The 15,743-nt window shown below is 49.1% G+C and overlaps 1 protein-coding gene across 1 annotated transcript; it reads left to right on the forward strand.

Moving 5' to 3' along the window:
• Positions 1-586: 586 nt before the first annotated feature.
• On the forward strand, positions 587-15,046 carry THUMPD2 (THUMP domain containing 2). The gene is made up of 10 exons (XM_058813585.1): positions 587-685; positions 1,124-1,256; positions 2,355-2,770; positions 4,533-4,610; positions 6,199-6,251; positions 6,555-6,642; positions 7,410-7,481; positions 8,326-8,440; positions 10,873-10,990; positions 12,770-15,046. The coding sequence occupies exons 1-10, from the start codon at positions 587-589 to the stop codon at positions 13,371-13,373; spliced, it is 1,776 nt and encodes a 591-aa protein (XP_058669568.1). The 3' UTR covers positions 13,374-15,046.
• Positions 15,047-15,743: the final 697 nt, after the last annotated feature.

A 15,743-nucleotide genomic window follows, 5' to 3' on the forward strand; every position in this document is an offset into this window, starting at 1 on the left:
TTGAATGTACTGAACTCAGTAAAAACAATACAATCTGATGTTTTCACACCTGTTGGCTTTTTATTAAATACCATTCTGGAGAGGGGGTGGGTGCTAATTTACACTTGCATTACCTTTTTTTCATTCACTTTACATTATTTGAGTCTTGTCTGTTGAATAATACACACAACTGCACAAAAATATTAAATGAGTAATTCTCAGACATTTAGGCTGAAAGCTTTTCCATGAGAATCTTGAGTGTTTCTGTCTTCTCCAAATTCTTCAGTTCCTTCTCGTTGCATATTACATTTGCAGACTCCAGATGAAAGCTCTGTCCTCCATTAGTAATTCCCAAACCTCACGCAGATTTAGCTGGCAATTAAGGCAAAAGCAACCTCTCAAAAGTAGAAGACTGTTCAAGTCTGCGCTGTCCTGTTTGAGTAAAAGAGAAGTAACTCAAGTAACAGCATGGATTTGTGTAGGAAGCGAACTAGGAATTTTAAATTTAGTTTTTTAATTTTTAATGTAATTACTGATTCATTAGGCCACGCCCTCAACAGGCCACGCCCCCGATAGCACCGCCCCCAGCAGGCCCCGCCTCTCCAAGATGTCGGCGGGAGAGGCTTGGCGGTTCTTCTGCACCGCGGGCCGCGGGCTGGAGCCCTTCCTGGTGCGGGAGGTGCGGGCGCGGCTCGGCGCCACCGAGGTGAGCGGGGAGCCGGAGCTGGTGACCAGCCGGGGGCTCCGGGTGAGCGGGGAGCTGGAGCCAGTGACCAGCCGGGTGAGCGGGGAGCCGGAGCCAGTCACCACCTAGGCGGTCCGGTCCGGTCTGGGTGAGTGGGGAGCCGGAGCCAGTGACCAGCCGGGTGAGCAGGGAGCCGGTGCCGGTGACCACTCGGGCGGTCCGGTCCGGTCTGGGTGAGTGGGGAGCCGATGCCGGTGACCACCCGGGCGGTTCGGTCCGGCTCAGCAGGGAGCTCCGCGTCCGGAGCACGGCCCGGGCTGTGCCGGCCCACGCGCGGGGCTGGCCGGGGTCGGAGGGGCTCATCGGAGGGAGCTGGGGCTGAGGGAGGATTCACCCGGAGGGCACGGGAGCGCTCACCCGGAGCCGCCCGGCCCGGCCCGATGGGTGTTCCTCCCGGAGGTGGACTCCGTCTCGGGAAAAGTGTTCTTCAGGGCGGCGGCGGGGCCCGGAGAGCTGCGGCAGCTGCGGTCGGCGGAGCGCCTGTTCCTGCTGCTGAAGAAGCACAGCCCGCTGCCGGTGTCCGGGAACAGAGGTACGGAGACGAGAGGCCTTGGTTTGAGTCCTGGTTATAACATTTTAAGTGTTTAGTTTTTTACTGGTGGCTGTAGTTCTAGTTGACAGTAATCGATTCCAAAGTGTCTTTCACCCACGTGTGTTTTCAACATGTTTTTGGCCTGAAAAGGGCTTTTAAATTGTGTTCTGTAGCTACCTTGCAGCCTGTTTTCTGCCGGCACTGAGTGTATGTGTGTATTTCAGAGACTCTCTCCCCCGCCCAGCCTCACAAAAGAGAACAATACCCCACCTGAAAAGCAGCGTTCAGCCCTGGATCTCTTGTGTTTATTTTAACAAGAAGTCTTATTTTCTGTTAAACAAAGTGAATCCCGGTCTATATATTGTGTCAATTTACTTCTAAGTACACTGCTCCCTTCTAAGTCTCAGCTCCTTGGGTTGTGCTCTTTGTCAGTGTTGGAGTGAGAATTTCAAGTTAGATGGATTGATTTTTATCTGGGAGATTACCTTCAGCTTTGAGGATGAAATTTGGTCATGATTCTAAGATTTTAAGCGATAACTAGAAAGACCTTTATTTTTTTTTCCTTGACCAGCTTTGATGCATTTAAGTGAATTGGCCTCTCTGTTCCTCATGCCTCTCTTGTGGCTAGCTGGGGACTGCCCACATGTGTTGGTGTGTGTTGCAGGATTGAAGGCACAGTGATGAGTGGGAAGCAAAAAAATTTCTTTCTGGAAGAATAAACTTGATTTTGCCTGAGATGACTCAAAGTAATTCATGTTTGTATCTGTCTTTTGATTCTGGAGAGTGTTCTGCATCGCTTAAACCTGTGCCAGGTGCTTTCTGGGGAGGGTGGCATGCTAGGCTGGTGCTCTGTCCCTGGGAATGGCTCTCACAGGTGGTCTGGCTTTCTACAGCTGCTGAGTTCTTGTGCAGAATTCAACTCTTGTGTGATTTAGTCTTGGTTGTGCAGAGCTGGTAATCAGAGGGGCGCCTGTGTGGCTCCTGCTGAGGGCTCAGCTGTGCCTGTGATTCTGGACTCACACATGGATGAAATCTGGGCACAGGGAAGTGAAATCCTGAGGCTGAGGTGCTTAAACCAAAACTGCTTTTTTCTTCCAGGGAAAATGCTTCATGAGATTAAAAGCCTTGTCATTGAGGACCCGAAATACTGGCTGGATATTGTCTCTGTTTGGAGAAAGCTTCGTGGACACGAGGGGAAAACAGATGATGGCTCTATAGAAAATGCATTGGCTCTGAAGAGAAAGTCAGAAGAAGAGACAAATACTACAAATAAGAGGCAAAAGACAGAACAAGTGAGGACAGCTGTGTCTGAGGAGTGTCAGGTGGGAGCTGGAGAGACCTGTGAGGCACCAGCCAGAATGAGCAGGCAGGAGTGCTGGACTGAGAGCAGGACTTGCTCAGAATTGCCTTCCATGGGCAGTGCAGAGGATCCTGCTGCCCCTGAGGAGCTTGGCTTCAGCTTCAGGGTGTCGTGTCGCTGCAGTGGAGCCATTGCCAGAACACTGACTTCACAGGTATGCTGAGCTACCTGCTTTAAAATAATCCAGCAAGGGTGAACAGAGATGTGTACTTTGTTTGTCATTGCAGTTGTGTTGTGTCTTCTGGAATAATAAACTGGTGTAAGCTTTTTCTGTATTTTCTCAAAAAGTCCCTAACCTGCATTCACCTTAAACAAGTGGAAGTAAAAATGCTGGTTTTGATTTCTGTGCACTGTTACCCTTCATGTTTTCCAAATCGATACCTTTTGTTGAGGAAAAGCAAAGGTAAGAGTTTTAGGTTCTGGGCCAGTGGAGCTGAGGAGTGATTGGATAATTTACATCTCCTTGAAGGGCCATTGCAAGGACTGTGGGGCCAGACTCCTCTCAGTTGTGCAGTCTGGACAAAGGGGTAAAAGCCAGAACTCACAACTTCAGTTGCCTCTGGCTGGGTATTGGGGAGAATTTGTTCTTCAGGAATACAGCCCTGGGAGTCTTGGGAGTAGTGGAGCTTGGTCCTTGGGAAGGAATAATGGCATGCAGTCCTCCAGGGGTCTGTTCCATTCAGCCCTCTTCCCATCTGGTTACTCTTACTGGAAGGTGTCAGTATTTAGAATTTTTTCCTACTAAAGCTAGTACCTTGGTGAGGTGAGACACATGAGCTTCCCTACGAGGGAAGTGTTTGGCTAAATTTCTGCTATTTGAACCTATACTCTGAAGGTAATCAGAGCTTTCTATACGTAACAAAAGCATTAAAACTGTGAGTTGTAGTTGTTCACTTGCAGATTTTCTGTTGGGTAATCTGCCTTAGAGCCATTGGAGGTATTTTGTGCATGTAATTAAGAATTCCAAAATGGTGGCAGTCACAGAATATTCTGGGTTGGAAGGGACCCACAAGGATCAAGTCCAGCTCAAGTCAGTGTTTTATTGTGACTTGGTCAGGACTGGAACTTCAGCCTCTGGTCTCCTGCTGCAGCTGAGCATTGGTTGTTTGGTTGTTTGCATTGGTTGTTTGCCTTGTGCTGTGTTTGCTTTGCCCCTCACTCGCCTGCTCTGCCCTGTTGTACTTCTTCTACTGTGAGTTGTGTAAGTTACTGTCTTAGGCATAGGCTCTTCCCTGGGATTTCTGAGGGTTGTGCATTGAGGCTGTGCTCTGCAGTTTCCCAGTTCTGTGGTTTTTTGTGCCTGTGCTCTGCAGTTTCCCCAGCTCTGTGTTTTCTCATGCCTGTGCTCTGCAGTTTCTCCAGCTCTGTGTTTTCTCGTGTCTGTGCTCTGCAGTTTCCCCAGCTCTGTTTTCTCGTGCCTGTGCTCTGCAGTTTCCCCAGCTCTGTGCAGTTTCCCCAGTGTGGAGAGATTTATTAATAATTGGTTAGCTGAGAAAGGCCACGCTGAAGTAATGCCGCTGGTTAAGCTGAAAGAGAAAAGCCAGCAGTCAGCAAGCTAAAAGGAAAGGTCAGCAGTGACCTTGCTGCAACATGAGGAAAGGGAGTAGAGATATTCCTGAATATATCCTGAGAATATGTAGAAAGTATCAAAAGTAGAACCATAGGAATGTAGAAGTAGGCGTAGGTGCTGATATGTAAGCTGACCAATCCTGAGCTCAACTTTTGCAATATGTATGAAGCTTATTATTAACTGTATTTAACCCGCCGTACTGATCAATAAAATCGGGCCTATGATGATCAACGGATGTCTGGGTCTCCTTCCTTCGACACCCCAGCTCTGTTTTCTCATGCCTGTGCTCTGCAGTTCCCCAGCTCTGTGTGGTTTTCTCATGCCTGTGACTGTTGTCCCCTCGCAGGAGGTCGGCAGAGCCCTTGGCACAGCCCTGGTGAAGCAGTGTGGGTGGCGAGCTGATCTGCGGGACCCTGACCTGGAGGTAGGGCTGCTTGTGTGCCTGTGGGTGCTTCCAGACTCACCCTGGCACCTCTGCTTTGGTTCTCTGCTCCCTCTGCACGTGGGACCATGGCCTGTCCCTGCTGCTGAATTTACCTGAAAATCAGCACGTGTGTGGCCCTGGTGTGTGTGTGCCTCCCAGAGCTCTGGCATGGACCCCAGCCTGGCTGGGGCTGCCAGCGTGGGAGGGGAAGGATCCCCAGAGGATCCAGCACCCTCACAGACTGCTGGGCTCTGTGAAAATGGAACTCACCTGAGCCATGGGGTGTCTGTGAAAGGATCCCCAGAGGATCCAGCACCCTCACAGACTGCTGGGCTCTGACTGTGTGAAAATGGAGCTCACCTGAGCCATGGAGTGTCTGTGAAAGGATGCCCAGAGGATCCAGCACCCTCACAGACTGCTGGGCTCTGACTATGTGAAAATGGAGCTCACCTGAGCCATGGGGTGTCTGTGAAAGGATCCCCAGAGGATCCAGCACCCTCACAGACTGCTGGGCTCTGTGAAAATGGAACTCACCTGAGCCAAGGGGTGTCTGTGGCCCCTGAAGGGGAAGGGAGCGGGCAGCATTGGCTGTTCTCAGGGAGCTGGACTTGAGGATATGACAGACAGGGCCTGGGGAAGGCTCCCACACAAACAGCAAACAGCTCCCTTGGTGCACCCTTGCTGGTGCAGCTGCCTGGGGACCTCCCAGAGGACTCCTGGCTCCTGACAAGGAGTGTTTCCCCAGGGATGTTTGTCCATCCCTACCCTTGGCCTGTGGGAGCTGCTCTCAGCTCTGATGCCCAGCAATGCCAGACCTGCAGAGGCTCTGGAGTTCATTTCCTGGCACTGGTGCCCACACTCAGCACTAGGTACTGTGTACAGCTTTGGTGAGGCTCACGTGCCCCTCCTGTTCTTGCCCAGGTTTTTGCTCTGAAGCTGTTCAGGTGCTGAGGACTGGGATTTTCCAGCAGCATCCTGTTTCCCTTTGTGCTGCCTGGGAGCAGGGATTGCAGTCATGCAAGACCTGCTGGGAAGCTCAGTCTTCTTTTGGGATGTTCTCTATGGAACAGCAGGACAATTTCTTGTAACTGCCTACAGCTGCTTGTTGTTGTTTGTTTTGGGATTTTTTGTTTGGTGGGGTTTGGTTTGGGTTTTTTTGTTTGATTTTTTTATTTGGGTTTTTTTTGTTTAGTTGGTGTTTTTTTTTAATGTTTATTATTTTGATGCTAGTATACAGTGAATAATATTCTCCCACTTGTAGTAAATGGATTTATAACTAAAAATTCCTATGCTGTGTTAAGGAAAAATAGCCCCCCTTATAAATTCAAGTGCTTGCTGATGGATTCCTGGCTGACAAAATACGTCTCAGCTTGATTAAGCATTAAATCATCTGCAAAGTGGCATTCAGATCGTCCAGTAGGATTTCTTCCAGTTAATTGTTACTGTTTATAGTATGCATTTTTGTTCTTAAAAACTGAAATCAGAAGTTGTAGAAGCATCTATGTCTGGTTTAAGTGAGTTAAAGCTATTGTCGTGTCAGTTTGAGACTTTAAAATATTTGGGTTGGTTTTTTTTTTTCCTCCTCTAGATCTTTGTACATCTCAATGACATTCACTCTGTGGTGGGGATTCCTCTTTTCAGGTAAGTGTTTTCCCCACTAGATTTGTCGTGGCAGTATCAGAACAGACAAGATTTGTAAATCTTGCTCTCCACCATGAGTATTTATCTTTTGGTTTAATAACCACTGTTGTCATATTAGTCTTGTGATCTGCCTGGGTTTTAAATGAACACACAGCCAGGCTTTGCAGTGAGTTATGGTTAAAAGAGACTTCTCTGTCTCTCAGGAGATCTGTCCAGTTCATTTGTTCTTTGACATCACATGGGCTTTTCTGGGTGGTTCTGCTGCTGTTTTAGTTAACTTTTTTGGTTTTTTGCTGTCTGCAGGCTTCCATTGGCAAACAGAGAGTACATCAGAACAGCAGGACTGCGGTCAACAGTGGCATGGGCCATGGCATCTCTGGCTGAAATCAGGGTCAGTGAGTGTTCCTTGCCAAGAAATGGGTCCTGAATTAAGGGAATGGGGTGCTGCTCATGGGGGCTGGGGAGGAGTGGGGTGGTTTCAGTGCTCCATTCACTGGGGAGGAGTGAGGTGATTTCAGTGCTCCATTCTCCCCACTGGCTATGAAGAATTGGGGTGGTTTCAGTGCCCCTTTCTCCCCATTCACTGGGGAGCAGTGGGGTGATTTCAGTGCTCCGTTTACTGGGGAGCAGTGGGGTGATTTCAATGCTCCATTTACTGGGGAGCAGTGGGATGGTTTCTGTGCCCCATTCCCTAGTGCCTGTGGATGGACAGGGTCTGCCATGCCTGTGATGAGTGTGCTGTCACCTGCAGTTCAGCCAGGTGTCTGCTGTAACTCCAGGTGCTTCCCAACAGAGCTGGTAATCCTTGTACAGATACATGTCTAATTGGTAAGATTTTTTCTGCTGTTCTGTGACAGTGAAAAAATGAAACATTGGTGTTGTTTTCCAAGGAAATGTGATCTCTTTTCACAGTGGTACAAATATCTGTCTGCAGCCCACTTGTAATATTTCCTCCTGAATGTCTCCTCAGGGCTGTCTGCAGTGAAGCTATGGGTGCTTTTCACTATATTCCCTTACAGGCGAGTTTGGCCATGGACTACCAGAGATTCTTGTTAACCTGTGCTGGTTTCAGTGGGATTATGCACATCCCTCTGTGAGCTCTGTCCTGGCTGAGGAGTCTGTCTTGCTGGGGATGCAGTAACCCCTCTGTTTTTGTAGGCTGGTGCCCTTGTGCTGGATCCCATGTGTGGGCTAGGAACCATCCTGCTGGAGGCTGCCAAGGAGTGGCCTGTGAGTATCCCAGCCCCAGCTGCTGGAGTTTCCCTCTGCAGGGAGACTGGTGCTTGTGGGACAGGGTTTTCTCTCTGCCAGTAAGGCCAAAGCCCATTGCTGCCTGGAAAGCTGAAACCAAACCAACCTTTCCAGGCAGCTGCTAGAAGCGTTTCAGTACAAAGGTGCCCCCAGGTGAATGTGTCCTGCAGGCTGGTGCAGCTGGTGATTTCCACTGCAGGGTTTGTGTGAGGCAGCCACGAGCTTGTGGAGCTTCCTGGGCTCAGAGGAGTCGGTGTTATGGGGCAGTCGTCAGCATTAGGAGCAGTGAGCCTGGCTGAACCTAGCTGGGGTCCTGCTGTTAGGACATGCTCTTGGTACTTCTGTCATTTCAAGGGCCTTGAGGAGACCGGAGCATTAAAGGAGTGGAGACAACACATACTTCTGATCATTAATATTTCTGAACCTTGAAAGGATTGAGGCAGCACATACTTCTCTGATCATTAATATTTCTGATCATTGAAAGGGTGGAGACAACACATACTTCTGATCATTAATATTTCTGATCATTGAAAGGGTGGAGACAAGACATAGTTCTGATCATTAATATTTCTGAACCTTGAAAGGGTGGAGACAGCACATACTTCTCTGATCATTAATATTTCTGAACATTAAAGGAGTGGAGACAGCACATACTTCCTCCGTTCCTCCATCCTCTGGATTGTGAATTGTTTTGTGTAACAACAGCAGATGTCCCAGGAAGGGGGTTGTCTTGCAAGAGCTGTGCAACAAGGCAGTTTGAGAAGGGTTGATGAAATAAAGAACTGGAGTGTTCACAAAATTGCTTTTCTCTCTCTCTGGACAGGACGCCTGGTACTGGGGTGCTGATATAAGTGACTCACAGTTAGAGGGTGCAGATGGCAATATCAGAGCTGCAGGCCTGGTGGATAAGATTGAGCTGCTGAAAGCTTCTGTGAAAGGTATGTCTGTGTTATTTCCAGGTGGATTTTTTGTGTTTCTGGGATTGGACAGGTAGGTTCTCCTGAGGTGATACATTGCAGAGCTAACTCCCCACAAATAGCTGGGTGGTGACTCTCTGCTAGTGAAGGGATAATTATTTGTAATTCCTCCCTGCTGCCTGCACCTGGAACTTTCATTCAACTTTAAGACTTAAGTCAGCAGAAGACAATAAAAATTACAATTGTCTGCCATGGACAGCAGTTGTCTCTCTTCATGGTAAATGTGTGATTTACCACCGCAATACCATAAAGAGTATGTACCATGTGAGAGTTTTTTGTATCTTAGTGGAGCACAACCAGGACAAATCCAAATGGAATGCAGCCTGTAACTTAAATTTACCAGGTGAGCGTTGATGAGGACACATTAAACTGAGCTGAATTGTTCATGTTTTGCACTAGGAGTATTTTGAATGATGGTTCCTTTCTCCTGTAAGAGGGAGTCTGTTTGCTCTTGATTTGCAAGCTATTCTGTAGAGAAGGAAATAATTTCATGACCTTATTCTGGACCTCAGAGTCTGAGGCTAAATTATGCCAATATGAAATCCATGACAGGCAAGCTGGCTGAGTTTCCCTGTGCATGAATGATGAAGTGTGCGTATTTTTTTACCTTGCAGTATTCATTTCTTACTGGAATGGTAAGAAACATTATTGATTTTTTTATAAAAATGTAGGTTTATTTCTCACTTAAAAGATGTGTTTGACTTTGGTTTCTAGGATAATGAAGGGTGCTTAGCTGCCAGGTTTTCTAAACGGAGCAAGTTGCTGTCTCCATCACTGGTCAGAAGCTGTCAGTCCTGCATGTCTTGAGCAGGGCTGTAGGTGGCATGTCCTTTCATTTGCAGATAAAATTGATACCCAGTTGTTGTGCTGCAAGTGTTGAAAAAATAATGGTCCAGGAAACATCTCCAGCTAGTTGTAGAAAAGTTGGCATAGAATCTAAGCACAGTTTAGGTGAGGAGGGGCTGTTGGAAGTCTTTAGTCCTGCTTGTTTGTTCAAGGCCGTGTCCAGTGAGTTTGGAGCACCCTGAGGGATGGAGGACCCCAGGGTCTGTGCAGGGCCCAGGCCTTCAAAGCCTGGCATGGGATGGAGGATCCTCAGGATCCCAGCCTGGCACGGGATGGAGGGATCCCAGCCTGGTCTGCACAGCCTGGCATGGGATGGAGGGACCCTGGGACCCCAGCCTGGCCTGCACAGCCTGGTACAGAATGGAGGGACCCCGGCCTGGCTGCACAGCCTGGCATGGGATGGAGGGATCCCAGCCTGGCCTGCACAGCCTGGCACGGGATGGAGGGACCCTGGGACCCCAGCCTGGCTGCACAGCCTGGCATGGGATGGAGGGATCCCAGGCTGACTGCACAGCCTGGCATGGGATGGAGGCATCCCAGCCTGGCCTGCACAGCCTGGCATGGGATGGAGGGACCCCAGCCTGGCCTGCACAGCCTGGCATGGGCTGGGGAGACCCTGGGACCCCAGCCTGGCTGCACAGCCTGGCACAAAATGGAGGGACCCCGGCCTGGCTGCACAGCCTGGCATGGGATGGAGAGATCACAGCCTGGCACAGGATGGAGGGACCCTGGGACCCCAGCCTGGCTGCACAGCCTGGCACGGGATGGAGGGACCCCAGCCTGGCCTGCACAGCCTGGCATGGGATGGAGGGACCCTGGGACCCCAGCCTGGCTGCACAGCCTGGTACAGGATGGAGGGACCCCAGCCTGGCTGGACAGCCTGGCAGAGGATGTAGGGACCCCAGGGTCTCAGGAGGGGTCTCAGCTGGCCTGCACAGCCTGGCACATGGCCAGCCTCCATCACCACAGGCACAGTGCTACATCTTCCTTAGGGGAGCTGACCTGGGTGGGATGCAGGAGCTCTAAGGAGACCCTACAACAGCATCAGCTCTGACAGAATCCAGGTGATTCTGGCTGTAACCAGATTCCTGGGGGGAGAAAAGGGGCATGGAGAGGAATTGAAGGTGGCTCCTTGCCATTCATACACATGCACTAGAACATTTTCACCGAGTAAAGTGCTCACAAACGTAGCTCTTCTTTTGTGTTTTGCTCAGTGATTTTCATGTTTAAGATGTACTGGGTGTTGAGGGGCAGCAGTTAATTTGGGAACATGTAGTGCCCTAGGAGAGTCTTGCTGCAGGGGCAGAGACTCTGCAGGCTGAACAGTGCTGCCACACATTTGTCTCCTCCCAGTCGGCAGAGGGGTGGTGTCTCCGTGGTGGAGGGCAAGTGCAGAAGGAGTGTGAGTCTGCATAATCCAAAATGTGGATTGTGTGAATGTGCATAGCCCAAAAAGAGCTGACAGGCAGTGTTGAAGGGGGAACGGGGGCAGAGCTGCTGTGCATTTTTCACACAGAGATAAATGAAGACCTGCCTTTATCCTGCAGCGCTGCCATTGCCTTCAGAAAGCTTTGACAGCGTTATTTCAGATATTCCATTTGGGAAGAAGTTCAAGACCATGAGTGATGCCCAGCTCCTACCAGATCTTCTCCGGGAAATGGAGAGGTACGTGTGGCCTTCGGCACGCTCAGGGTTTGATGGAAGTGCCATGATGGTTTGTGATCTGAGCATTTAGCCAGCTTCAGACCTGCTTTGCTCCATGGTCTGCAGCTTTGCAGTGTGACCCTGTGCAGGCTGTGTGGGTCCCAGCCCGTTCCTGCGTTCCTGTCCCTTGGAGGCTGTTGTGTTGTGTCTCACCAGCTCTGAGTGCCAAGGGAGGCTCCTGTGTGAGCCATGCTCACAAATGCTCTTTGCAAGGCATGATGGGGAAATGTTTCTGAGCCATGCTCCAGTGTGGCAGAAAGGAGAAAGAGGAGAGGCCTACCCAGACAAAGTTAAAGCATGGCCAGGCAAATAAAGCTATAATCATTTTCTAGCCGAGGCCTGCTTGTATAAGTTCATAGTCTTTCCTTTTCAAGGTCACAGCCCAGCTTTGACCAGCCTGGCTTGGCAGGAAGGATCTCAGACTAGAAGGGGCATGCATCGTCCTTGCTGTCCAGGAATGCCTCACTAGCAGCCTGGGCTGGTTTTAGGTGTGTCCTTTCATCCCTCACCATGTCATTTGATGGCAGAGTTGGGCCAAGCTGATAGCTGGGCTGCTTCCAACAGACAGGTCAAGCCATCTTCCCCTCTATTCTTGCCTGCCAAGAAGCTCTTTCTCTAGGACTGCTCTTGAGCAGGTGTTGATCTCGCTCAGCCAATGCAGGAATGTGGTGGGAAAGTGATGGAGAAGGTTGCATGGCTCCACAGAATGGTGTGGCAATCTTACTGTGCTTGTTTTCTGCCCTTATTTGCTCTATTGGTCCAGCCTAAGTAAAATATTACCTTAGGAAGGGGGAGATGAGGAAGGGGCCATGAGAGCCCCACCAGTAAAGCTGTTCAAACTACTTGCTGTAAACTGAATCAGGACAGTATTTATTTTTCCCTTCTTTCAAAGCCACGTGTAATGTTTGGACATTTACCTAGAAAAATTAATTGCAAACATTTATTAATTTTCTTCTGCTTCCTGAGTTTGAAAGCCATGAAGGATCAGTGGAACAGGGAAAGTTCCAAAAGGCAGTTTTTTGAAGTTTCCAAAAGAAAGGGAGTTACCATGCTAATCTGAGCAGCCCTTGCTGCACTGGGAGGCTGTTCCTTTGCAATCTCCAAAAACTCTGGGCTTGATGGTGCCCTTGATCCTTGAAAGAGTGCTGAGGGGAGTAAAAAATTAGTCCATCTTCCCTGCTAACCCAACAGAAAGAACTGCTGTCATCAGAAATGTTTTGGAGTCAGGACAGGGCCCTGTTCTCCCATTTAGAAAGAGGTGAGAAGATCAGGGATTTAAACTCCTCTTGGAGGTGCAGTGTTGGGAATTTAGCTGCTAGTGACTGGAAAAATACAAAACCGTGGCTAATTCCAAGTTTTGCACCTGCTAGATAGCGTGTCCTTGGGCCTAGCTGTAGTATAATAACAAATAGTGAAAGAGACATGAGAAAAGAGAGATGTAACCCCTAAGGAATGAGGAAGAGTTCATGGTATAGTTTAACCAGTAGATTGCTTGGCTTACAGAATATTCATGGGCTTATTATTTGCTGTATAAGTGTTTGATGCTTTCTTCAATAAACTGGACCTGTGATGAACCATCTGGTGTCCTGGTCTCCTTCCTACGACAGTGCAGCTCACTGAGTTGAGCCGTGGCACTCTCGGGTGTTTCACTGAACGCAGGTGGCATCTGAAGTGTCAGCAGTGGCAGAGGGATGCCAGGAGGGATCAACACCTAACCTTTCTTTTTCCTGTCATTGCCAGAGTGCTTTGTGTTGGAGGGACCCTGGTGATGCTGCTGAGCCAGGAGCTCCACAGATGCATGGATGGTTTGACCAGGAGTGCTGGATGTGACCCTGCTGAGGCCTCTGCTGACAGTGACAGTGGAGCAGCTCCCGCACAGGCCATGGATGGTTTGACCAGGAGTGCTGGAGGTGACCCTGCTGAGGCCTCTGCTGATGGTGACAGTGGAGCACAGGCCGTGGATGGTTTGACCAAGAGTGCTGGAGGTGACCCTGCTGATGGTGACAGCAGAGCAGCCCCTAGTGTGGATGGGAATTCCTCCTCCTTGGCCCAGGGGTGTGGAGAACCTGTTCTCAGCAGACATTTCGGGTCTCTGCTGCCAGAGGGTGTCTATGCTGTTAGCCTGGGCAAGACTGATGCTTTCATCCACAAATACAGGAAGGTGTTTGGGCCTGGGAGCTGTCCCAGGACTGGGACACTCCCTGGAGCTGGGAGCTCTCTGGGCCTGGGCCGAAGGGAACTGGAAAGCTTTGGCAGCAGCAGGGAAGGACTCGGTGGGGCTCTGCTGATGCAGACACACCCACTGCCATCCCTTAGATTGCCTCACCTTCCTGGCATGTCCTAAGGCACTGTGCTGTTACGTCTCTGGTTTTCAGGAGAGGTGGAATGTGACCGTGTTCACAGGGGTCTGAGGATGAGGGAAGAGATGAGGATCTGACTCCATGTTTCAGAAGGCTGATTTATTATTTTATGGTATATATTGTATTAAAGCTATACTAAGAGAATGGAAGAAAGGATTTCATCAGAAGGCCAGCTAAGAATAGAAGAAGAAGGAATGATAACAAAGGCTTGTGGCTCGGACAGAGAGTCCCAGCCAGCTGACTGTGCTTGGCCATTAATTAGAAACAACTCTATGAGACCAATCACAGATGCACCTGTTGCATTCCACAGCAGCAGATAATCAATGTTTACATTTTGTTCCTGAGGCCTCCCAGCTTCTCAGGAGGCAAAATCCTAAGGAAAGGATTTTTCATAAAAGACGTCTGTGACAGTGGAAGATGCCAGTTCTGCTGTATTGGATAAAGTGTATTGCAGTGTGGCAGAGTCCTCAAATCCTTGTTTAGGCAAAGCTGCTCAGTATTGGGAGGAGTTTCTGTAGGAGAGAAGGTCTTGATTTGCAGAACTGCAAACCCAGATGTGGTAGCCCATGATCTTTGGGCTGTGCACTCCATCTATTAATTTCTAAGTAATATTTAAGCTACAGGTTTGTCTATTCTAGTTATTCTTAGTGTTCAGGTTGTTCTTAGGTGGAGGATAGGCGAGCCTCCTGAGATGCTGAGCAGGAAGGGAGGCTGAAGGAGAAGCAGCAGCACTGACAGCTGGAGTTGCAGCCAGTCCCAGGCCCTGGACCCCAGCTCTGTTTTGTGTGTCCTGGGTCCTCCCTGCCCTGCCTGTCCCCCTCCCTCCTGCACTTTTGGGACACTTTTTTTTCTCCTCTGTACCTTTTCTTTTCTCTTGGTTCTTCTGTCCCATCAAAATAGGGCTTTTAGAACTGTACCAGCATTAAAGAAAGGGCCCAAGGCAATACTGAAAGCACTCCCTCCTTTGGGTTTTAGCATCCTTTGTACAAAGGCTGAGATAGCAAAAACCAAAAATCATTGCACATTTTCTGTGAGAACTAAACATAAAGATTTCTCACTGCTTTCCTAAGCCATGCAGGAACACCGGAGGCCTTTTGGGAAGGGAAAATTATGATAAAATACATTTCTGTATGTTTCTGTGTCAAGCTTTTGACTGAAGATCACCGCAAAGAGCAGAGTTGGGTTTAATAATGTTATTTTGTTGACTTCAACACTGTTTCTCTCAAATGTCTTTACTGAGAAAAGTATAAAATAGGACTATATTTGCATTTTCAAACATACTTTTCTATCCTTAAGTATCTTGTAGTTATTAATGTGTATTTTTGCAGCTGTGCGGTCTGTGATAAAGATAGCTTTCCTTCTGGGCTTGGTGGTAATGATTTGTAAGAAGTTTATAAACATGCTGGGGTCTGCTCCAGGTATGAATGGCTCGTGGCTATGGTTATGCACCCAGTTTGTTAGAGGAGGAGCAGGGGATGAGGCTTTCAGCCTTTGTTTTCCTTCTTCTCTGAATGTGTTGTGTCACTATAGAAGAATGTTCAGTTTCCCCTGTATGTTTAAGAGACCATCTTTCCGGTATTCAATCTGGTAACCTTCCTCTATACAGCCTGCATCTTATCTAGAGTGAGGGCTGAGATTTCTAGACGGGCTGATGAGACCCCTGACTCAGGAGTAGACCCAGGTGTGGAAAATCCTGAGTGGTATGGGAAATGGGAGGATATGGGCCAAATCCTGAAGGAATTCTCTGACCCTATAGTCTGGGATTTTCCCCATGAACGAATTCAGAACCCAGCTGAGGTGGGGAAATATCTGAAAGAGAGTAGCAGGATGACCCTAAGGAGGAAAAGGTCATTGCAGTGAGCTGGGCCCTGGCTTGTGCTTATCGCACACTGCAAGATACTGTAGGGCAGCAGACAGAGGCAGGATGGCAGGGAGATAAATCAGCAACTATCCCGGTGACTCAGGCTGCAGCCAACACTCCAGGCTCGAAGCCAGCAGCCAGACCAGATAGTGAGCCTAGGCCAGCAGCTAAACCCTATAGTGAGCCTAGGCCAGCAGCTAAACCAGACAATGAGCCTCAATCAATGGCTGTGGCTACCAGCACTAGAAGTGGAAAGTTCACGGACAAGACCGATGGACCAGTGGATGATGATGATGATACAGGAGAAGGACCTTCAATGCCTCCTGACGTAAAATCAGGAGTCAAAGCAGCAGGCGCAAGATCAGAAGCCAATATTGAGTCCTTTTCCCTGAAGGACCTTCGTGGCTTACGGAAGGATTACACACGATGACCCGATGAATCCATAATTAGTTGGCTGGTCCATCTCTGGGATGCTGCAGACGAGGCTACAATT

Source organism: Ammospiza caudacuta, chromosome 1 (assembly GCF_027887145.1).
Source record: "Ammospiza caudacuta isolate bAmmCau1 chromosome 1, bAmmCau1.pri, whole genome shotgun sequence".
Classification (NCBI taxonomy): domain Eukaryota; kingdom Metazoa; phylum Chordata; class Aves; order Passeriformes; family Passerellidae; genus Ammospiza; species Ammospiza caudacuta.